Source organism: Vombatus ursinus, unplaced genomic scaffold (genome assembly GCF_900497805.2).
Source record: "Vombatus ursinus unplaced genomic scaffold, bare-nosed wombat genome assembly UNPS02007344.1, whole genome shotgun sequence".
Classification (NCBI taxonomy): Eukaryota; Metazoa; Chordata; class Mammalia; order Diprotodontia; family Vombatidae; genus Vombatus; species Vombatus ursinus.
The window spans coordinates 3,855,806-3,880,888 of NW_020947122.1; the positions used below are offsets into that span (position 1 = coordinate 3,855,806).

Consider the following 25,083-nt stretch of genomic DNA (forward strand, 5'->3'; position numbering starts at 1 on the left):
TTGAAGTCTGGATTCAGTCAAAGCGCCTCACTTGAGGACCTAGAGGATCACATGTGGCCTCAACGCCTCAGGTTCCCCACCCCTGGTATACCCATAGAAGATTATTTAATGAATAGAAAGTATGTTTACTCAGAAAGGTAAAGGGCTTGTACAGAAGGGTGAACACAAACACAAGGGTTTTAGTTTTTATGAGGAGTGATTATGTCTGTGAAGCAGTTTACTCTCTTTTCACTTTGCCTATAGATCCCAATCGGTGCTTCCAAGTATTTTGGTTCAATTTAGAAGAAATGCCAACTACTTTAAGGATGTAATTTATATTTAATTCCACTGCAACTAAAGAAGTGCTACTTTATTGTTATGTTAAAAATCATGTTGACCCAGGGCAGGGCCTGGCCACCAACCATTGAACTGATGAGGCAATATTTCTACAACCCTATTGGTTGCTTTGGTTCGTTCTGTCATTTTTGCTTCCCATCACTGCCTCCCTTAATCTCCCCTCCCTTCCATCAATCCCACCGCTGTCTTCTCTTACCTCCTTCTCCTCCAACTTCCCTTTTGGATAAAATAGATTTCTATACCCAAGTGAGTGTATCTGTTATTCCTCTTTGGAGCCAATGCCAATGAGAGTGAGGTTCAAGCACTGCCCACCACCCCTCCATTTTCCACTCCACTGTTAAAGCTCTCCCTGGGGCTTTCTTTGCAAAGACACCGGTGGTTTGCTATTTCCTTCTCCAGCTGATTTTACAGATGAGGAAACTAAAGCAAACAGGATTTTATATTAAAAAAAAAAAAACCTAGGAAAGATGTTAATAAACTAAAGAGCAACTAGTAGAGGGCAGGTAGGATAGTGAAGGACCTCAAGGTCATACCAAATGAGCACTGGTTGAATGAGCTAGGGATGTGTAGAATGGAGAAGAAAAGACTTAGAAAAGACATGGCATTTGTATTTAAATATCTAGAGGCATTCATATGGAAGATCTATTTAAATTTGTTCTGTGTGACCCCAGAATGCAGAACTAGGAGTTGTGGATGAAAGTTGCAAAGAGGCAAATTTAGGCTTGACATAAGAAAAAACTTTCTATCTTAAGAGCAGTGGACTTCCTAACAAGTTCTTCCTTATAGGAGATCTTTAACCAGTGGTGTCCTAGTAAATGTTTAGCAACTAGCAATCAAAATAAAAACTTTTAAGTTTAATCTACATTATTAACATTATTCCCATTGCTTTATTAAGTGTAGACAATCTACAAAACAATAAATCAAGACCTGACATGTAGTGCAGGGAGAAGAGAAGGGAGAGACTGTGACATTTTAAGTCATCCTCTAAGTGTGCTCTGATGGAGCTGCTTCCTCCTAGACTTAGACCTACTTCTATCAACTTTTAAGTAAGTTTCAATATTCAATATTTGGCCACTAGAGGGTAGTCAAAATCTGAGTTGTTCCCTCCAATGGCAACTAGCTGCTGTGCCTTTTTCTAATTGACTGGTGAAAGCAATTTTTCATATCTAGTCAGCTAAGTAGCTTTCAGAGTTCAAGTCTAAAAGAATGAATCCTTAGAATACTAAAGATAGTCATTGCTTTGATCGTCCTAAAGTCCCTAGGCTGTCTCCTACACTAGGAAACTTCAACATATAAGCTGAAATTCCCCCAAACTGTGTGGCCTCTCATTACCTCAGTCTCCTCAACTGCAGTAATCAACTTTATTCTACCTCAACCATACACTCTTGATCATCACTCACAAGTACAGTTATTCCTTCCACATCGCAACTTTCCCTGTCCAGGTTTCGATATATTGAGGGTCAGCAAAAGAAATTAAATGGGAATTGTGGGGAGTTTTGAGAAAGCCAAAGAAGACATGTGAAGGCCAGCAGACAACACAGAAAAAGTTTAGAAACTCAGAAATGCATAACATATGTGTATAGTATTGTATAATATCAACATATTTTATCTTTTAATACCATAATAATTCAGACTTCTTCTCTGGTAGGAAGGGAGGGCCAAAAAGTTTTACACAGATTTTCCAGATTGCAGTATACTGTATCCCTAATCTTCATGATGTAGAAGGGAAATTTCAATGATAAAGAAGTCTGAAATCCCTATATCTGACGTTAACTTCCTATCATTCTAATTATCTCTATGCCTCTCTAAACCTATTATTTGTCTTCACTTTGAACTAGTCCTCCCAGCTTATCACTCCTGTTCAGCATTCCTATTTTTTTCCCTTCCCAAATTTAACCCAATAGATAACTAGTTCAATGTTACACAGTTCTCTGTTTTCAAATTTCTTGCCCCCTTGTTCTATCTATGTGGAGTACTTAGACATCCCACTGCCTGGGTTCTTACTTGCTACTGAATAGTGCTAGGGGAGGAAGTCACGAAAATTCACAGACTGGGTCCACTACAAATTTATGTTATCCAGCAATACTGTTTGCACAACCTGTGGCCTGCCAAAGGATTTCAGGTGGCCTGAGAAAAATGTAGAGGAAAACATCCTCTACATTTTTCATGGGCCACCGGAAATCTGTGGGCCACAGGTTGTGGAGGCCTGCTGTAGAGGCAAACAACTTGAAAAAATAATTATTCTAATCAACAAAATGACTAGGATTCTAGAATGATGAAACTTGCTACTCACCTCCCAACAGAGAAATGATAGATTCAGTATAGAATGAGACATTTATGTGGACATAGCCCATATGGGATTTTTTTCCTGCTTGACTACAGGTATCTATTATAAGGGTTTTGTTTATCTTCGTTTTTCAGTGTGGGGGAGGGGGAGAGTGAGAGGGTACTAAAGATTGGAGGGAGAAAAGGTGAATTTTTGTTAACTGAGAAAAATAAAATGTAATTAAAATGAACTTTAAGTAACAACAGAAAACTTCCAAATTTATATTATCTAATTTCAGCTAGGTCATCACTGATAGTAAGGAAATCCTTTGACTTCTCACTAATTGATACTCACCTTCAATACAATGGCTATTACAAAATTTCTTTTATTTCTTCAAGCTTCCCCTATCACTAGTCCCCCACCATCATAGTAAAGGATCTGACCTCATAATTTACTGGGAAAATAAAAGGTTAGTCATTGGGTACATACATCTCACCATGCCATTCTCTATGCCCTTACTCAATAAACTCTACCATCTTCCTATTACTCCAGGATCAAATATAAAGTCCTTTGTTTGGCATTTAAAGCTTTTTACAGACTAGCTCATTCCTACCTTTCAATCTTCTTACATTCTATTTCATTCTATGCACTCAACAATTCAGTCACAGTAGCCAAGAGGGAACAAGGTGCCGCAGTGGATAGAGCGCCAGGCCTGGAGTCAGGAAGACCTGGGTTCAAATCCGGCCTCAGACACTTGCTAGCTGTGTGATCCTGGGCAAGTTACTTAACTCTGGTTGCCTCAGTTTCCTCATCAGTAAAATAAGCTGAAGGAAATGGCATACTCCAGTACACATAGTGGGCACTTAACAAATGCTTGATTCCTTCCTTTCTTCCTACTTAATTGTTCCTATAATACAAAACTCCATCTCCTGTCTTGGTAACCTTATACATATTTAATCCATCACCTATCTTTCAAGAGGTAGGCAGTTCATTGTTCATTAAACTCCTGCTTTAGACAAACTTTCTGTTCTGATTTGAAACTTTTACTGCAGCTAAAGACAGAGATAAACATAGGTTTATCTTAGGTTCCAGGGCAGCTAAGTGGCGCAGTGGATAGAGCACCAACCTTGGAGTCAGGAGGACCTGAGTTCAAATTCAGCCTCAGACATATAACACTCACTAGCTGTGTGACTCAGGGCAAGTCACTTAATCCCAATCGCCTCACCAAAAACAAAACAAAACAAAAACACTCAGGTTCCTCTTTGTAAGGTAGGGATCTAGACTTTCTTTGTTAATGGGGATTTTTGGAAGGTAGAGGGACTACATGCCAGTCAAGAATACTTTGTGAAATTGCTTAAAATATTAATAAATATTCTACAAGGTAGGACTGACAAGATTTGGCAAGGGAATCACTATGTAGGGTGAAGGATAGTGAGACGTTGACTTTGACTCTAAGGTTGTGAATCTGAGTAACTGCAAGGATGGTGGTTCTTTATCAGTTTCCTTTCCTGGATTATGATAGACGTGATGCCTCCCAACCCTGGTGGTACTCCAAAGTTCTGTCCTGGGCCCTCTTATATCTCTCTTACTTGGTAAACTCAGTTCCCAGGGTTCATTTATCATCTCTATGCAGATTACTCCCGGCTCTAGCCCCTCCTCTTAATTCCAGTCCCACATCACCAACTCCTATAAGACATTTGGTATCTCAAACTCAACACGTCCCAAACAGAATCCATCATCTTTATCTGCAAACCCATCCCTCTTAAGAATTTCTCTATTTCTGTCAAAGTACCTACAATTCTTCCTGTCATTCATGTTTACCATCTCAATGTCAAAATTAAGAACTCAATCTCCTTTACTCTTCACATCCATCAATAAACATTCATTAAGCTCCTACTATGTGCCATGCACTGTACTAAGTGCTGGGAGACAGCCTGAGAGAATGCCCAGAGATGAGAGATGGAGTGTCTTGTTTATGCAATAGCCAAGAGGAATGAAGAATTTGGGTAGGGGAATATGGTGTAAGAAGACTGGGAAGATGTGAAGGGGTGAGGTTATGAAGGGCACTGAATGTCAAACAAAGCATTTTGTATTTGCTTCTGGTGGCAATATGAAGCCACTGGAGTTTATTGAGTAGGGAGAGTGCGTTTTAGGAAAATCACTTTAGTGACTGAATGGAGGATGGATTGGAGTGGAGAGAGACTTGAGAGAGGCAGACCCATGAGCAGGCTATTATGGTAGTCAAGGCGTGAGTTGATGAGGGCCTGCACCAGAGTGGTGGCAGTGTCAGAAGAGAGGAGATGAATTTGGGAAATGTCACAAAGCTGAAATCAACTGGCCCTGCCAAAAGCTTGGATTGGAGGATGAGAGAGAGTGAGGAATTCAACATGACTTCTAGATGTGTATATCCTCGGGATTGGGAAAATGGTGTTGCCCTCTACAAGAAACTGGGATGGTAGGAGGGAAGAAGTGGTTAGGGGGAAAGATAATGAGTTCTCTTTTGGACATAGAGAGCTTAAGACGTCTCCTGGACATCAATCTGGGATGTCTGAAAGACAGTTGGAAATGTGAGATTTGGAGGTCAGTAGAGAGACTGGGCCAAGATAGGTAGATTTGAGAATTATCAGCATAGAACTGGTAATTACATCCATGGGAGCTGATGAGATCATCAGATGAAGTAGAATAGAAGGAGGGAAGAAGAAGGCACCAGGACAAAACCCTGAAGAATGCCTTATCATATTTATCTCCATAGTATTCTTTCTCTTCTCTCTACTTACACAGATTTCTTACTGAGCCAAGAATCCTGCATCTTTCTAAGCTTTGCTTGCACTTTACTTTGATGGAATTACACGCTGCCTTCTTAGAGACCCTGTGGAGTTTCTGTTTTTCATTTAGCAGCTTCTGAGTTTCCCCATCTTCTCCAAATCAGTCTTGATTTTGTGAGTGTTCTGACCCAGATGAGTAAATGCAGTACTGTACAACCAATTTCTGAACGCTGCCTGCTCCTTTTCTGCTCCACTGTCGCCAACTGTGTGTTGGCTCCCTCCAAGGTAGTAATGAACTGTTCCTGCTCAGAGCTCTAATCTGTTGAAGTTAAGTCTTCCGGTAGTCATCTTGCCTTGGGGCCCCTGTTTTTGTTGAATACAAATATTTAGCTTGGAGAGGAAAAGTCTCCAATCAGTCCATCACTCTGTACCACACATCGTCTTGTCACTCTCACATGCTGCCTGTCTCTTCTCCTTAAAATGACAGTCTATTAAATGCAGGTGTTTCTGTGAAGGTGCATCCATTAAGTTTTATTGTGCTTAGGTAAACAGAAGACAGTGTTGGTTCTGAGGTCATGAGACCATTGCTGTTGCTATTTCTGACTCCATTCCTCCCAAGGACTCCCTGCCTCACTGTTGTATGCCTGTGAAACATAGCCAGTACACCAGCGCCAAGGCAAGAAACTGAATCGCTTCCCTTTGTATTGTCTTAGGAAGATTTTAAAGATCACCTAGCAGGATAAGGTATCAGACACTGAGGTCCTTTCTCAAACTAAACTACCAAGCATTCAAACTCTACTGCAGAGAGAGTATAACTTTGATGTGCTGGCCACATTGTTCAAATGCCAAAAGTATGTTTGCCTAAAAGACTACTTACAGAGAACCATCACAAGCAAGGCACTCACGTAGTGGCCCAGAAGAAGTGATACAAGGACACTCTCAAGGTCTCTCTGAAGAACTTCAGAAGATTGCATGACACAGGAGATATTGGCAAAGGACCACCCAGAATAGTGTGTCAGCATCAATATAAGTCTATTTTTGCCCGAACTGTAGTACAGCATTCTGAGCTCGTATTGGTCTGATCAGCCAGTCAGACACACTGTAATTTGGTTCTAACGTAGTGATGTCATTTTGGTCCTCTTTGAAAACAGACAACAACCAACTTACACACCAAAGTACAGGCCCTTATCATCTTTGCCTAGACTATTGTAATAGGCTCCTAACTGGTTGTCCTGACTCCTCTCCTTACTTCAACCTACCCTCCATATAGCTGCCAGTGATTTTCCTAAAGCAGAGGTTTGTTATTATTCAGTAATTCCAGTGACTCCCTATTACTTCTAAGACTGTTTGGCATTTAAATCTCTTCACAACTTGATTTCATCTTACCTTTCTAGGCGTATTATTAATTACTGTCCTCCATGCACTACATGTTCCAACCATACAGGCCTTTTTGCTCTTCCTCTCATATGAACACTATCTCTCACCTTCATGCCTTCATTATGATTCCTAGAGTACTGTCCCTTTAAACTTCTGCCTCTTGAAATCCCTGGTTTTCAAGACCTGATTAATGCAGCATACTATTGGCACCCCGCCCCCCCACAGCTACAGTGTATCCCTCTCCAAAGTTAACTTGTATTTGCTTTATATGCATCTTGTCTCACCTTAGAATGTAATCTCCTTGAGGGCAGGGACTGCTTTGATTTTTGTCTTTTGTATCCTTGTGTCTAGTAAGTGCCTAGCACATATAAATGCTTGTTGATTAATTGGTTTGGAGGAAAAATAGTTTTGTTTTTTTGACTAGATGGGCTTTAGGGTCCCATTCTTCTAAGATTCTGTGATTCTGTAAATTACATTATTGATATGTATGTACATGTTCTATCTCCCCAGTGAATCAAAAGCTCAAAGAAGGAAGTGATAGTTTTCTATTTCTTTCTACAATCCATTGTTAGTGCTCATCAAATGTTTGCGGAACTTTGCATCTGTATGCATTTACACTGTTTTCCTTTCCTTTCTCTTTTCTCTTCCTCATTGCGCCATTTATATTCTTTCTCTATTCCCCTCCAAATGAACAATTTTAAACTAAGGTCTGACACCCCATGTTCGGGGCTTATAGTTGCTGTAGAATCACTTTCAGGTCTCTTTCATTTCCAAAAAGTGGCATGAGGGCCTGATTTTCCCTTGCTTCTCTTTTATAGACCTATTATAAAAAGGTGCTTAGATCCAAGCAACATCAGTCAATCAAATCAATTTACATTCAAAAATTGGTCCTATTGAGCTTTAGGTGTTTCAGGGTGCTGGGACCCTGAAATAGCAACATGTGGGTCCTGCCCAAATGAATTTAACCCAAGCCTTCTTTCAGCCAAAGACAAGGTTTATTAAAGATTTGCCATATTGGCCAGACTCTTAAGGAAGCTGAACATCTGTGAGGCTGGTATTCACAAGAGGGCTAGAATGAATCTCAGCCATTGTCTAAATTTTAAAAATCTGAGCACCTTAATGGAGACAAGATGGATCTTATATACAGAAAGACACTGGGAGGGATTTAGGAGTTGCCAAGTAGTCTGAGGTGACTGTGGGGAGGGATCTAGGGAGGCTCTTGATAGGGGTGGCCAGTAGGCTGGGGTGACTGGAAGTCCAACACTTGGGACATGGACCAACGTGGCCAAGGGATCAAGGAGTGGAGGTCTAGGGCCAGGTGCAGAAAATGAAAGGGCAGATAATTAACTAGGAAGGGCCAATTGCCTGGCAGGGACCTTGGCCTGCTGGGAAAGTCTAGGGCTTTTCCTTTTTGGGGTCCAGATCCCAAAGACATGGTCTTTTCCTTTTAGGGGTTCAGATTCCCATCCCCATCAGTCTTAAATAAGTCTTCTTCCTCAAAGAAATGTTATTGAACACGGCCCCTAGTTGTTCTCTCTCTTCTCTCACCCCCATCCTTTGAAGGAGGATGGCACTGTTTAGTTTATTCATTCTCTCAATATTGCTGTGATTTCATTGGCAAACTCTTGGTAAGTAAACTACCAATGCACATCAACCACTGCTGCCACAACTTACAGTCTTATAACAGGGGTTCTTAACCTGGAGTGCGTGAACTTAAAAAAAAAAACGTTGATAGCTATATTAGCATAATTTCTTTCGCAATCCTATGTATTTTATGTATTTGAGTAATTATTCTGAGGAGTCCATAGGCTTCACTAGACTGACGAAGGGGTCCCATGCCTCAAAAAGGGCTACGAGCCAGGGTCTTGGACAGCTGTGGGAAGCCCCGAAGGGCTTTCCCTTGGCCAGGGTCACACAGCCAGCACGTATGAGGGGGAAGCCTCGAACCCCGGCCTTCCTGCCCCCACGCCTGCCCTTTCTGAAACACGGCACTCGGTCTCTCACGCATCTTGGGAGGGACTGATCGTACAGAAGTAAAAACAAAACCGTCACTGTCCTCCAGGAGCTTACATGCTGGGGGCAGAATCACTCGCTCTGGCGAAAGCTGGATCAGTTACTGAGCATAAAAAAAATTCATAACATAACTTTGGAAACACAACATGCCTGTGAGGACGGGTCTCCACTGCCTAATCTCCGACCTTCCACTCAGGGGGCACTTCCCGGAAGTAACCCAACCTGGCCCTTCCGGTTCCCGTAGGATTTATTCACAGGCCTTCCGCGCCTTCGCTTTTCCTCCTAGTTTGGCCCGGGAGCCGGACCGTAGCGCGCAGCCGCAGTGGATTCTGGGAGCATCCTCGCGCAGTCAGCTGTGTTGGGACCCCGGCGTCCCGCGGCTCCGAGTTCTTTCTCTGCCTTCCCATTCTCCGCGTCAGGCTCCGCCGGGCCTCAGCGAACCGCCGACATGTCTGGGGTGCGGGCGGTGCGCATCAGCATCGAGTCGGCCTGCGAGAAGCAGGTACAGGAGGTGGGCCTGGATGGCACCGAGACCTACCTGCAGCCGCTGTCCATGTCGCAGAACCTGGCCCGCCTCGCTCAGCGCATTGACTTTAGCCAGGGCTCGGGCTCCGAGGAGGAGGAGGCGGCTGGCGCCGACCGAGACTCTCAGGACTGGGCGGGTGCCAGCGGCAGCACCGACCAGGACGACGAGGAAGGTGAGGCTCGGGGCGGCCGCTGGAGGATTCAAGGCAGTTCGGCAAATACTCATCATGCGCCTGCTGTGCGCGCTGGGAATACGAAGAAAGATAAGAGACAGCTCCTGGCCTCGAGAAGCTTACAGTCTAAAGCTCAGGGGCCGCCAGGGTCTTCTGTAGTGCAGTGGCGATGTCCTGGGGGCGTGGGTACCAGGTCTGCCTCTGCCACTTAATACCAGCATCACTCAGGCTCTCTGAGCCTCAGTTTCCTTAGTTGTAAAACAGGGAGAATTGGAGTTGGTCCTAGATGATAAAAGAAAGAGGAAAATCGCTCAAACATATAACGATTATTCATTGCAGTTCTTTTTGTAATGGCAAAGAACTGGAAACTAAAGGGGTGAGACCATCTGTTGGGAAATAAACTGAGCAAATTGTGGAGTATGAATGTAATGAAATATTATTTTGCCTTTAAAAAAACGAAGGGGAAGGTTTGAGAGAAGTCCGAAAGACTTAATAAATGAATTGGTGCAAGGTGAAGGGAGCAGAACCAGGAGAACAATTTATACGTAAACAAAGACAAACAACCTTGAAAGACTTGAGAACTCTGATCAAAGTCATGACCAACAAGGATTCCAGAGGATCAGTGAATGATGAAGCATGCTGCCTTCATCTTATCAGAGAAGGGGTGGATTCAGGATGCACAAGACATGTTTTCAAACACAGGCAGTATGACTGCATATTTGTTGTGAGGGCTTTGTTTCTCTTTTATCATTTTTCCAGTGGAGGAGTGGGATGGGAGGGGGGTGGTAGGAGAGGTTAGCCAAAAAAAAAAAAAAGAAAAGAAAAAGATCATTGAGGCATCTTTAAAAAAAAACCTGTAGAGAAGAGAACAGAAGGAAGGTCATAAAGAAGCACAGAAAAATAGGACAGCTTAGAAAGCTACAGGTAGAATTTATTATACTTAAAAGGAAAAAGAAGCTGCACATAATAGAGATCTGTAATTTCATGTACAATCATCTTTTTATTCTATTAATATGTAAATGCCAATTTTATTTAATATTATATTTAGAAAGAACTCTTATAAAACAAGAATCTCTCTCTCTTTCTCCCCTACTCCCCCCAAACCCTGGTGCAGGCTGTAAGAGTAGGTGTTGGCAGCTGGATGTCAGGGTTCAGAGTGAACTAGAGTTTCAGGGGATGAATCCTGTATAATGTGGATTCTTTATCACCTGCCCTTCTTCAGGAGATTCAGCCAGTCTCATTCATATCTGCTCCTTGTTCTTCCATAGATAGCCTGGACTCAGTGCTGACTTGGTGTTGGGAAGACCCAGGTTCAAATCCTCCCTCAGATACTTAGCAGCAATGTGACTCTGGGCAAGTCTGCTATTTTCTTTGTGCCTCATTTTCCTCATCTATAAAATGAAGGGGTTGGACTCAATCACCTCTGAGGTCCTTTCCAGCTCTAAAGGGGATGACTTACAATTAGAATCCCTGCTGCCAGTCTTTCCATTCTCCAGGGTTCTCACAGAACTACCAAAATAACTTTCCTAATGCACAGGTCTGATCATGTCACCCCATATTGCCTGTAGAATAAAAATAAATCCTTAGCCTAGCCTTGTGTCTTCAGCATGATATAGTTTCAACCAACCTTTCCAACATTGTTGTACTCTATTATCATTGGTATACTTTGTGTTCTAAAATCAGTAATAATTGTAACTTGCAGTTATAGGGCTTTAAGGTATTCAAAGCTCTTTTATTACAACATGTTAAGTTCGCGGTGCAAATATTTTTATCCTTATAGATGAGACAACTGAGGCTCAGAGAGGTTGTGTCTTGCCTGAGGTCACAAGCTAGTAAGTACCAAAGCTACCATTTGAAAGCAGGCCTTCTGACTCAAGTTCAATATTTTTCCCATCATACGATGCTACTTTTCTATCTTTCTAGTTTCATCCTGCTTTCTCCCTCCTCTCTCTAGTTTGCAGGCCATCCTCCATGCTAAGAACAAATTCCCCTCATATCTGTGCATTAGAATCCTTTCTTCAAGTTCATTTGTTCAAGTTCAGATGCCACCTCTTCTGTGAAGCCTGCCCTGATTGCCCCCAGCTCGGAATGATCTTCCCCTTCTCATATTTGTTAGAGTCTGTGGCCAGGCTATTCCTTTGCACTTATCTTATTCCACCTTTCATCATACTTATTTTTTTTTTTAATAGCAATGTGGCATGGCATAGTGAAGAGAAAGCTGCCTCCTAGGAGTCAGTAAAGTCTGAGTTCAGTTATCATTTTTGACACAGTGTCTCAAGCAACTCTCTAAAGCTATATGTAAGTTGTAGCTAGGTGCTGATCTTCAGTGGTAGAGGGAATTTCTTCACTGAGCATTTCTACACTAAGGGAATCATAGGTATAGTACAAAAAGAAAATCTTGTTCTCTGTTTAGATTCCAAATTTCTTAAGATCTGGGACTTTCCTCTTTGTATCCTCAGCACCAAGTATGAGGTCTTATATAAAGTAGATACTTAATAAATGTTAATGCATTTGTTGATAAAATAAGAGAAAAATTTAAAAAGTTTTCAGTTTAGTGGCATTGGTTCTAGTGTTAAATCATCTTTACTTAAGAGCTGTATTAATTGGAGTCTGAATTTGAAGTTTATAGTCTGGATGGCAGTTTTAAGCAAGGAAAAAACTTTCACATATTTAGCTTAAAATACAAGAATCATTTATTCTCTTTTTCATTAGACTCATTCAGCTTTATGGAATTCAGTGGGATTCAGCTCAAATTCTTTTAGAGCAATTCAAAAGGATTGGACCAATTCTCTTATTTTGAATTTTTTTTAACAAGTGGACCTTTTTGGCTATGGCTTAACATTCTTTTGATTATATATGATTCAGTTCAGTTGAAATGGATTTATTGATTGGCTACTTGCATTTATTTGTATTTGGTGCAATGTAATTTGACATCTGGAAACGTGACATATCTTTCTTTTGTCAGAATGTATTAATGAGTATTAATAGACATATTACAGAATGGGTGACAGGGACAGGGTAAAGGAAAAATAACTGATAAAAGTGAAAAATTTGGTATCCTTTTTAAAAAACTCTTAGTTCTTTGTATATGTTTATATGTGGCTTCTGTCTTCTAGTCATTATAAGTAAAAGTACATTTCTTTTCTTTTAGGGTTGGTAAAATTTCAGCCTTCTCTTTGGCCGTGGGATTCAGTCCGGAACAATTTAAGGAGCTCCCTGACTGAGATGTGCGTTCTCTATGATGTTCTCAGCATTATCAGGGATAAAAAGTTCATGACTCTTGATCCTGTTTCACAAGATTCACTTCCTCCCAAGCAGGTACAATATGTTTATAAGAAAATAACACAATCAAACCTCAGTAATTTATGGTTTTCATTAACTTTTTCAGGCTTTAAATTTATGTAATAAAATGTTATATGCTGTATGAAGTGATATTTTCTCATGTGCCTTAGACCAATTAATTATTTAAATAACAAATTAGATCCTGATATGATTTTACCTTTATATTTTTATGCGGCAAATAGTTTAGCAAAGTTACGTGAAGTTTGGTTACTCAAATGAAATGTTCTTTTTTGCGTTCTTTTTTTAACATCCTGCTAATTTTTTTCTTGTTCTGCTTGTCTTTTGTTTCATTACTTTTCAAGCTTTTCCTTGCCCAGATATATACTGCCCCTTCTTGTTTCCTCAGCTATAAAATGATGAGACTGGGTAAGATAATCCATAATCTTCCAACTCTTAAAAACTTATGAGTCTGTCAGAGTTTATGTACACAAGTTTAACAGTATGACAGAAGAATTGATTTGGCTTTTTATGTCCTCTCAAAACTGTTTTAAGAAATCGTATTACTTACTTTCAGAGCTGTCCTGCTTGTATGTACTTCCTTCTGAACTGTCTTCTGTATACCAGTGTGCACTTTTTAAAATGTTTCAATGGCCTTCCTCCTTTTTCTTGTCATCCCCTTTGCTATATGCCACTTCCCCTCAATTCTCCCCACTTGCAATTAATAACAAGAGAAAAAAAAAAAGTACATGTATATACAAAACAAATTAACACACTGACCATATCGAGAAATGTATTCTCTTCTACACTTGAATTCATCACTTCCCCATTATTAAGAAGTGGGTAATGTGCTTCATTATAGGTCCTCTGTAGATGTTGCTAGAAATTGCTTTGATCAGACTTCTTAAGGTTTTTTTCCTTAAAATGGTATCTTTTTGTAAATTGTCCTCCTGGTTCTGCTCAGGTGGACATTCCTGTGACATTCCTGGAACTTTTCATTTTGGGGTTTTTTTTGTTTGTTTTGTTTTTTCCTTTTTGATGAGGCAATCGGGGCTAAGTGACTTGCCCAGGGTCATACAGCTAATAAGTGTCAAGTGTCTGAGGTTAGATTTGAACTCAGGTCCTCCTGACTCCAAGACCAGAGCTCTATCTTTTGTGCCATCTAGCTGCCACTTGGGATTTCTTTAGAAAGGTAATAGATGAATTCTTCCTATCTTTATTTTGCCTTCTGGTTCTAACAGATTTAGGCAATTTTCATTTGATTTCTTGAACTTTAGTGTACAGACTTTTTTTTAATCATTTTTTTGATTTTTGTTTTTTTTCTTGGCTAGGCAGTGGGGTTAAGTGACTTGCCCATGGTCACACAGCTAGTAAGTGTCAAGTGTCAGAGGTCGGATTTGAACTCAGGTCCTCCTGACTCCAAGACCGGTACTTTATCTACTGTGCCACCTCGCTGCCTCTTGAGTCATATTTTTAAAAGAGACCAATGATTCTTTTTAGTATTCTCAGAGTCCCTTGTGGAAAATCCATTTTTGGATTTGAATCTCTGCTTGCAGCTGTTAATGTGATTCTTATCTCTCTAGGTTGGATTTTGAATATCTTTGGCACTGTTATAATTCTTTATACAGAACCATATCTTCTTTGGTTTACTCATCTCTTTGGCCTTAGTGTCTGAATTGGGACTGTGCTGGGACTAGCTTTGCCCCCTGCTGTGGCCAACATGGTCTTGACATGGGTGACTTGGGTTCCCATACCTCTTGCATCTTTGAGTTTCAGAGAATTGGATCTTTAGGGCCCTCTGTGGACAGGACAGTGCTAGGGCTGTTGGAGACCTTGGGCCAGGGGTGTCAGAGCACCAAGTCTTGGGCACTGCTATGACCCCAGGGCTGGGGGGGGGGGTGTTGGGAGGGATGCCTTTTTCATGAGCATCCTCTGCTCTTTACTGCTTTTGGATACAGAATTTTACAGGTTACAGGTATTTCTGGCTAGTATCTGATTGTGTTAGGAGGCTACTGTCTAATTTGCCTGTGCTGGCACTGACCTTTCTATTGCCACCTTTCCTGTTGCCCTTGGACTTTGTATTGACTTTTTGTGCAGTCTTGGATTGGATGAAGTCGCACACGGGATTTTTCTTAATCATGATTAGGTTTGGTGCTGTTTTAAAGCTTTTGCTGGAGTAGTTCTAAGGGAGCTGGTCTACCTTCCTGTATTCAGGCAGAATAGAAGTTTTTGGTTGGAAGTCCCTGGGGTTTTATTTCATCTTTGATGATTCCAAAAGATACTTCAATAGCCTACATTGCCACAGAAGAGACATTATGAATGGGCCAATTAATGGAATGAAGGAAAAACATATATTAAGTGTTTACTCTCTGCTAAAAATGGTGCTGAGTCCTGGGAACATAGCTCCAGGGAGCTTACATTCTAATTGGACAGTGTAATGGAATAGTGGTCAGGGAAGAATGATTTTTGTTCTGTAAGTTACCAGGTTGTAGAGGAATTAACTGACGTATCCTTTCCAGAAGCAGTGGAACTTGTAAGCTCTGGACTTACTCTCCCAGCTTCTACTTGTACTGGTAGGTCACCAGAGCTAAGCTTCTATTAGTCTCTTCTGAGTCTAGGGGTATGCCTACAAGGTTGGGGTAGGAGGAATTTTTTCTAATGTTTAGCTCATGAGTCCCTACTAGTATGTTTCTTCCTAATACTATCATGTGATATCAATTATTCAGTAAGTTATTTTTTAGAAAAGGGTATTAGGTGGTATGCTAAGAACTGCTAGTACAAAATATCTCCTTCCATACCCCCACTTCACTCCCAGAGACTGGGACGCATTCTCCCACCAGTTTATACAGAATCCAGGGGAAAGTAAGTTCAGGATTATTGAACAGTCATGGCATTGGGATGACTCACAGCTCCTGATTATTAGAAGGCCTTTTCTTTCCTTTGTGGGGTACTCATGAAGTTCCCCTTAAACATGTTATGCCTTTTCTCCTTGTACCTGGGCTCCTTGTAGAGCTTGAATCTGCCTTTCCTCTCTGCCTCTAGCCACTGTTGTAAGATAGATTTTAGGATGCTAATGAGCATGGAAGCCCAGATCCCTCAGACCCAACAACACTCTCAAGGTTCTCGACCAGCCAGGGAGGAAGGTGGGGAGGAGACTGAGACCACGACTGAAGCTGAGTTGCTTGCTTCTTCCACTTCTTCTGTCCCTGTGCCCATGAGCAATTCCCTCTCAGTGGCTAGTTAGATTTCTACTCTAAGCTTCTAGATACAGGAATCTCCTACTCCAAACTTAACTCGCTTGTTTTATTCAGGCTTCACAGTTTGTGATGAAGTCCCTCAGCCAATCAGCACATCCTGCCAGTGCAATATCAAGTCAATCGATGACTATCCAGTGGCTTTCAATGATTTTTTGCACTTAGTTTAAAGTATTTAATTGATTGATTGAAGCATACCTGAGGCACACCTAGTTAGGGTATCAAGATATAGGGTATACTATCTTATCACTTGTGTTAAATGGAGTAGAGTAATTGATCCACACACTCAATGCCTCCTCTGTTACAGTAATAACGATTTGATTACAATTCTCAGAGCCAACAGACAGACTGGGATTTGAGATACAGAAGGCAGGGAGGCTGATTAGGAGGCTATTCCAAAAGCTAAGAGAATCCGAACTAGAATCTTAGCCATGTTAGAAGAGAAAAGGAGATAGAGGCACAATATCTTTATTGTGGAGGTAAAATGAGCAAAACTGTAACACAGCTCACTGATATAATAAGCTTTGATTCCTGTTCCATATAGCTTTAATTTCAATATACCTTAAATTAAAACTTTTTATATTGGTATCTTTGCAAAGAAAATATTCATATTAGTGAAAAAAGTGACATTTGCTGATAAAAACCACATTTTTTCCCTCTATTCTCTCCAGGCAATACATAATGATCATTTTTTGTGTTCTTCTTTTGATAGAATCCTCAGACTTTACAGTTGATTTCAAAGAAGAAGTCACTGGCTGGTGCAGCACAGATCCTTCTGAAAGGAGCGGATAGGTTGACTAAATCAGTTACTGAAAACCAGGAAAATAAGCGACAAAGGGACTTCAACTCTGAACTCCTTCGATTAAGGCAACACTGGAAACTCAGAAAAGTAGGAGATAAAATTCTTGGTGATCTGAGTTACAGAAGTGCAGGTATATTAGGCTACTAGACTATCTATTATGGAGGAGAAATTAATATAATTTTTGCTTAACTAACTACAGAGTTAATGCCATATTGTATTGGAATTAATATTGTAATATGCTCATAGATGAGGCCATTTATAATTGACATTGTCCTGAAGTGGAAAGAACAAAGAACTGTGAATTGAAGGATGTGGGTTTTTTCCTGACTTTATGAGTTAGTTGGAAATACTGGACTGATATTTAATCAGAACCCTTCTAGCCTAAGTTTTGATTCGCGGTGGTTAGAGTGTATTCTTAAACTTCAGTGATGCTTAATGTTCCCTGTTTAACAGAAAGTTCAAGGTGGGGCTTCTCTGCTAATACGCTCTGATCTTTAACTTCCACCCTTCACATAGGATTAAACCTGTGACTTTGAAGGTTAACTGTGTATGGGGTAACAAAAGATTTCAAATCTGAAAAGAAATGACCAAAGAGACACAGAGGTTATGCAATCACTTTAACTCTGAATATGCCAAAGAGCTCACACAGGTCATCATAACCACAGTTAACTCTAAAAAATAAAATAAAAACAAAGAGCTAACAGTGGTCATAAGCAAAAAGCTTTCTTTATTCCCTTGGAGAAGGGAAACTAGACAAATGTGCCAGGGCCTCTCTAGGAGGAGACCCACTTTAGTGAGGCCAAACCTTAATACACATAGCAATGGCTATGCAATGAGCTGTAGCCCTGACAATGAGGGGTAACAGCAATAATGAGACAAGTTTGGTGTATAGCAGGGATTCGTGACTGGAACATGGGTCCTGCAGGTGCTTGTCTGAGCTCAGGGACCATATGGGGCTGGTGTGAAACAATTCTGGGCCTTTACTGTGTTCATCCAGAGGGTGAGCACAAAGGATTGTTGTTATGCCAAGCTCAGGGCACAGCCTGCTTGCTTGGGTCTCAGCTCTGGAAAGCAAGATGAGAGAGGGATGGTCTTGGCATGGAATCCTGACAACTCCAACCGTAGTTCCATGACTTGGAGGGATGGTGGGATAGAGTGAAGATAACATTCTACACTAGGCTGGCAACATGAAATTTGGTCAGATTTTGTTGGTGAAAGGCATGGTAAATTGAACTCTGCTCTCTACCTCCTTTGACTTAAGGCAAAAGGAGAGTCCCTTACCTTTTTGATCTTAGCTACAATGTTTGGCAAAATCGTGAAAAGAGGTATCATGTTAGATGATCTGCTCCTAAGCAGTAGTTTGTGCATGAGTTTATTTGAGATTGTTGTGGCAGATTAATGGGTGAAAATATGAGGTATCCTAAGTGTAGCATTCAGGGCCCTCCTTACTCAGGGCCCCAGTTAGCTATCCCGGGTTATTGATATTTTGTGGGTCAGAATTGCTTCCAAACTGATGGAGCCTTAAGGCCCTATCAGTATGTGTTACTTTTTACCAATCAACCAGATGACATGCTTAGTTTAAAAAAAAAAAGCATTTTAAATAATAGTGTAAATGAAGTAACCGCAGAACATTTTGCATCCATAGACCTTGAACTTCCTTTTCTACAAATAAAAACACACTGTGTGGGAAGAGTGGGCTTTATAGAAGTTATATGTGGGACATCCACAGATGGGGAACTCTTAAGACCTCCTGAAAATAGGAAATAGTGTATGTGCAGGAGGGACAGCTCATGATGTGCAGAGTTGCTTACCTTTAATACAAATGTGCTACTCTCTGCTTGATGTGTTCCCTGCTAGCCATTGCTGTCCATCACTAGTTGCCATTTTTGATTGTTGTTCAGTCATTTCAGTCATATTCGACTCTGCATGACTCCTTTTGAGGTTTTCTTGGAAAAGGTAATTGAGTGGTTTGCCTTTTATTTCTCCAACTTATTTTACAGATGAAGAAACTGAGGCAAACAAGATTTAAAAAAACAAAACAAAGCAGGCACTGCTTTCCATAGCTGGTTGCCAACTCTGGCTTTTTTCAAAGTTATTTAATACCCTGAAACTACATTCGCTTGAGGTTATAGCTGTTTAACCAGTTCTCTAACTTGAGTGTGTGCTATTCTGAATTGAAGTTAAGAAGAAAAGAGATAATGCCATCAACTAGCAGTTATTCAGCTCCCATCACCATTTTTCAGTTTACATTTTTAAACTCCCAAATAATATGTTCAAAGATGCAGTCCCTAGGAAGAGAGAAGAGAGTGGAGCATGTCATACTTTATTTGCAATGGTAGGTTGAAAACACTTTTACATTATTGATACAGATATTCATATTTTTTCATATTTCATCTCCAGGTTCTTTAGACTAAGAACGTGATTTCTAACTAGTATTGTGTATTACAATGTACTGGAAAGAGCCCTCAACTAGTGGTCAGAAGAATAGGGGGTTAATCCTAGTTCTGCTATTTTCTGTTAGCCTCTTTGAAATTTATTTTCTTCATCAGTTAAAAAAAAAATGGGGATAATGTTACCTGTCTTTTCTACCTTACCAAATTTTATTTGATGATCAGATTAGAGAATGGATATGACAGTGCTTTGTAAAATCTAAAGTACTAGATAAAGTTCTTGTTATTAACTAAATTTTGGTGTAGTAAAACAATTGCATCTCCCATCTCCATGCTTTTGCCTGTGGAGTTTAATCTAGTGGGATCTTATTATATACTCAAGGTTGTTTTTTTAAAAAGTCACTTAAGATATTAACATCTCAAAATGAATGTATGCGATTTATGTAAGTGTCCTATATAGGCATGTTACAGTATACACTTGAGTGTCTGCTGGATGAATTCCCTCCTATTTTGTTCTTAACGTTTATGCCTTTTTAGGATCTCTTTTTCCCCATCACGGCACATTTGAAGTGATAAAGAACACAGATATTGATTTGGATAAGAAGATACCAGAGGATTACTGCCCCCTTGATGTCCAAATTCCCAGTGATTTAGAGGGATCAGCATACATAAAGGTCTGTCAAAGTAATTTTTGCATATAGTTTCTGTTTCTTCCCTTAATTAATACAGATTGTGGTGCTCTGCACAAAGTAGGTACTTAATACATGTTTGTGAATTAACACCTCAGGACTTCAGTAGATTCAGGATGTCCTTGATGTAGGTCTTCCTTCTGGCGGTTCAGACTGCAACTTATCCATATCTCATCCTATGCAATTGTGGTCTGTCACCTCCCGTAAACTCCCCATAGGTGATGTGGCCAGCATGCTGGAGGCCTTCCTACAGGTCTGTTTAATTTCCAAACACCAATGTATAACATTTCCCTCTCATTTTCTGCTTGCTTAGGTGTCTATTCAGAAACAAGCATCAGACATAGGGGACCTTGGCACAGTTAACCTCTTCAGACGACCTATGCCCAAGTCAAAACCAGGTATGGCTGTGCTCCAGTCATTCAGTTCAAGTCTTTATTACAGTTTGTGTTTGGGAACAAACTGGAGAACTTTTTAATGTGCTAGAAAAATAAATGACTTGAATAAAAGCAATTGGAAATAAGTTTTTTTTGCCTTTCAGGACATAGTGCTGTTTACATAATTTAGTACAATAGTAACAACATTTGTCGAAATGTGATAGCCTATAATTTTAATTTATTTCTCTCATTTTCTGTGTGTTGATCTGTGTTTTAACAAATTAAAATTTTCCAAATTGGTGAAGGTATGTTCTAACACCTATAATCTAATAATTTCTATATTTAACTTTTTCAACTTTACACTGACTTCTGTTCTTTAATCCTTTGCCCCTTTTTCCTGTCCCAGTCCATGCCTTGACGCACCTGGATCCCCCAACTATCTGCCTTCTACACTGGTACTGTGATAAAATCTTGAATGATGCTGAAAGAAGTAAAAAAAGTTTTATTTGGGTTCACTGTAAATTGTTGTAATCAAATCTCAGCTGGACTGTCACTGCCACAAGTCAGTCTTTCCATAATTTACTATATTTGTAATTCTCTATAGTGGTTGTTCTAAGCCTTCTCTCTTTTCCTTAAACCTCCCACGCCAAGCGTTCTTATCTCCCTTTCATCAGAGGACTTCACCTCATACTAACTTAGAAAATAGAAGCTATTCATCATGGGCTTCCACTTCTTTTACTCTTCATCTCAAAACCCCTTGATATTATCATCATCACCACCACCCATTTTGTTATCCTTTATTCCAGTGTCTAATGTAGAGGTAGCTCTTCTCATCAAAGCTAAATCCTCTACTTATACTTTTGATATAGCTTCTTTAGGAGATTGATCATAGTCATCCTCATCTTCATTTTCTTTCTATCTACTTGCTTGTTCCCTGCTGCTACAAACATACTTGATAAATCCTTGTTGATTGATTGTTGAAACAACCTTCACTCACCCATCTCCTCAAGATGTCAGGCTATATCTTTCTTTTAATAGCCAAACTCCTCGAAAAAGTTGTGTGTGCTCATTAAAAACGAAAACAAAAATAAAAAAACTTGATCATTCTTCAGCCCTTTGCTTCCGGCCTCCTCACTCAACTGAAATTGCTTTCTTCAGTTAGCATTGGTTTCTTAATTGTCAAATCCAATAGCTTTTCTCATTCTTCATTCTTGATCCCACTTGCAGCCTTTGTCACTATTTATTGATTTCTCTCTCACCTTTACTGGATCTACCCTGAGGCTGTGGCCATAGCTCCCCCTTTTTTCCCTCTACACTTTTCCTTAGTGATCTTACCAGCTCCTAGGGGGTTCAGTGGCCGTATCTAGATATCCAACCCTCGTCTTTCTACTGAGCTCCCGTTCCACAGCAGTAGCAGCTGCAAACTGCATTTCTGGTGGGCATCTCAAACTCAGAATGTCCGAGATAGAGCTTATTCTCTTTCACTGTCATTCCAGACCCACCTCCCTTCTGGACTTCTCTGTCTATGTCGAGGGCACCACTTTTTTACCCCTTTCGTCCAGGTTTACTGCCTCTCCTCAGTTCCTCACTTTCTGTCACTACAGCTAGCGATGGCTATGGATGCAGCGGATGACCTTGGTATCTTCGGTGTCTGACCAAACTCTGAGTGCTCCACAGTGTTTACTTCTGCCTCCTTCATGGCCTGTTGAAACAAAATGTTCACATCCACTTGTTCCAGCAGGGAGGTCTTCACAGACTTGGGGTAGGCACTAACTCACCAGTGGGTTTGAAGTCCATCAGTAGCCCTCAACCTGGTTTAGCCCATCTGCCAAGACATTTACCAGGGTGTGGCTACTGCGAATGCTGCAGCTTCTTGGAGCCACCGATGAGAGCTGTGTGACAGGTGGACACCAAAGGTGAATGAACAGCCCTAAAAGGGGCTTGACAGCCCTCATACCAGAGGTATTAGTCCTCTCTGAACACCTGATATACACTGTGAGAGGCAGTGAAGAACTGAGGAAGTCGCTGGGAGAAATGGGGTCAAAAATAGTAACTGTCACTTACTGTTGAAGACTTAGGCATCTTGTGACCTTCTCATCACCAACGCTGTCTTCTGTTTACCTGAACACAAAAAAACTTCATGGGATGTGCTCTTAAGGCAGACATTAGCATTTAATAGACTGCATCATTTTAAGGAGAAGAGATAGGATGTGAGTGAAGAAGGCAATGTGTGGCACAGAGTGTTGGATTGATCATAGACTCTCTAAGTTAAACATTTGAATTCAACAAAAGCGGCACTCGCAAGGCCTGACGACTATCAGAAAACTCAAAGTCAATACATTAGAGCCCTTCTCTGTATGTGAACAGTTTATTGACTTCGAGGAAAGCTGAGCCAACACACGCTAACAGCAGAGCAGAAAAGGAGTGGGCGGCTTTCGGAGATTGGGCGTAAGGCACCACACTTACTCCTCCGGGCCAGAACAATCACAAACGTCAGCATTGGTTTGATGAAAATGATGGAGAAATTCAGAAGCAACTAAATGAAAAATGAGAATTCTACAGGCTCTATCAACAGGATAGTTCATCCACCTCTAAAAAGGCAGTATTTAACTCCATCAGAAGTAAAGTGCAAGCAAAGTTTAGAGAAATGCAGGATTCCTGGCTCAGTAAGAAGGCAGATGAAATTCAGTTTTATGCTGATCGTAACAATCCAAAGTGTTTTTGTGATGCCCTGAAGTCTATTTATGGGTTAAAGACATATGGTGCATCTCAGCTACTCAGTGCTGATGGAGCCACATTGATCTGTGGTAAGGACATGATCCTGGAGAGGTGGGCTGAACGCTTCCATGGTGTTCTCAACAGACCGTCATCAAATGCTGAAGCCATTGACCATGTACCCCAGGTTGAAGTTAGTCCCTCTTTAGCCAAACTTCCAACTGAAGAAGAGGGTTTGAATGCCATTAAGGTCCTCTTGTGTGGCAGACTGCCTGGTGCTGATTCTGTTCCAGCAGAGGTCTATAAGGCAGGGGTGCACTGATGGAAATCTTCTCGATTGTATGGCAAGAGGAGATTATCCCCCAGGAGATCAAGGATACCTCCATTTTCCATCTATATAAAGAAAAAAGACATAGATTTTTCTGTGACAATCACTGGAGTATCTTTCTCTGTCATTGCCTGCAAGATTCTTGCCAGAGTCCTCCTTAATCAGCTGATCCTTCACCTAAAAGATGGTCATCAACCTGAGATCCAGTGTGGCTTCAGAAAGGACCGAAGAACAAACCATGATGTTTGCTGCCCGACGGCTCCAGGAGAAATGCCAGGAGCAGAGCAGGGGTCTGTACACAATATTTGTTGATCTAACCAAGGCCTTTGATACTGTCAGTCATGAAGGCTTGTGGAAAATTATGGCAAAATTTGGTTGACTAAAGAAGTTCATCAGTATTGTATACCAGTTCCACAACAGCATTCTTGCATGGGTTCTGGATAATGGGTGATGTTCTTGCACTTTCCTAGTTACCAATGGAGTGAAGCAAGGCTGTGTGCTTACTCCTATGCTTTTTAGCATAATGTTTTCAGACACCTTCAACAAGGACGAAAATGGCATCAAGGTCAACTGCTGCACTGACAGTAAATTATTTAACTTGAAAAGGCTACAAGCCAAGACTAAAGTGGAGGGAGAGTTGGTGCAGTTTTTTGTTTGCATATGATTGTGTACTCAGTGCAGCTTCTGAGGCAGAGCTGCAACAGAGTATGGATCGATTCTCTGTTGCTTGTGCTAATTTTGGCCTGACAATTAATACCAAGAAAGAAGAAGTTCTCCACCAGCCAGCACCATACCATCCATACATGGAACCATCGATTATAGCAAATGGAGAAATTTTGAATGCTTCGGATGAATTCACTTACCTTAGGAGTATCCTTTCCAGAGATGTACACATAGATGATGAAGTTGACACACTCATTACCAGAGCTAGCTCAATGTTTGGGAGGCTCTGAAGGAAACTGGGAGAGAAGAGGTATTTACACTGTCTACCAAACTGAAGATCTACAGAGCTGTTGTGCTGACCTCTTTGTTGTATGCCTATGAAACCTGGACAGCTTACCGGCGCCATGCAAGGAAATTGAATTGCTTCCTTTTGAATTGTCTTAGGAATATTCTGAAGATAACCTGACAGGATAAGATACCGGAAAATGAGGTCCTTTCTTGAGCTAAACTGCTAAACATTTAAACTCTGCTGCAGAGAATGCAACTCCAGTGGGCTACACATGTTGTTTGAATGCCAAATGTATGTTTGCCTGAAAAACTGTTTTAAGGAGAATTCACACAAGGCAGGTTTTCACATGATGGTCAGAAGAATCGATACTCTTGAGGTCTCTCAGAAGAGCTTTGGAATCGATTGAGACTTGGGGAGACATTGGCACATGGCTACTCAGCATGGTGTGCCCACATCAAAGAAGGTGCTGTGCTCTATGAGCAAAGCAGAATTGCAGTAGCTCAAAAGAAACGTGAGATGCACAAATTTAGAGACATCTCCCTCCCAAATGGTCATATGGACTATTTGTGCTTTTCCTGTGGTTAGAGCCTTCTGAGCTCCTATTGGTCTGAGCAGCTACAGTCAGACACACTGTACATTGACCCCAGCATAGTGATGTCATTTTGGTCATCTTTGAGCATGAAGGACAAAGAACCACAACTTTCTCTCACCTAACATTGTCAGTTAACTGCTGAGTCTTATTGATTCTATATTCAGCATATCTTCCATTTCATCTCCTTGTCTCCGGTCACATGGCCAATACCCTAGTTCAGGTCCTCATCACTTTATAGTAGCTTCATAATCTC

At 40.9% G+C, this 25,083-nt stretch overlaps 1 protein-coding gene across 1 annotated transcript in view; it reads left to right on the forward strand.

Annotated features, from left to right (window-relative positions):
• Positions 1 to 9,091: 9,091 nt before the first annotated feature.
• Positions 9,092 to 25,083, forward strand: part of MED17 (mediator complex subunit 17) — a 34,243-nt gene continuing 18,251 nt past the window's right edge. Inside the window, exons 1-5 of the mRNA XM_027849405.1 lie at positions 9,092 to 9,455; positions 12,607 to 12,773; positions 16,701 to 16,920; positions 19,718 to 19,854; positions 20,183 to 20,267. Of these exons, the coding sequence (XP_027705206.1) occupies positions 9,206 to 9,455; positions 12,607 to 12,773; positions 16,701 to 16,920; positions 19,718 to 19,854; positions 20,183 to 20,267 (859 nt within the window). The 5' untranslated portion in view covers positions 9,092 to 9,205. The remainder of the gene's footprint in view (positions 9,456 to 12,606; positions 12,774 to 16,700; positions 16,921 to 19,717; positions 19,855 to 20,182; positions 20,268 to 25,083) is intronic.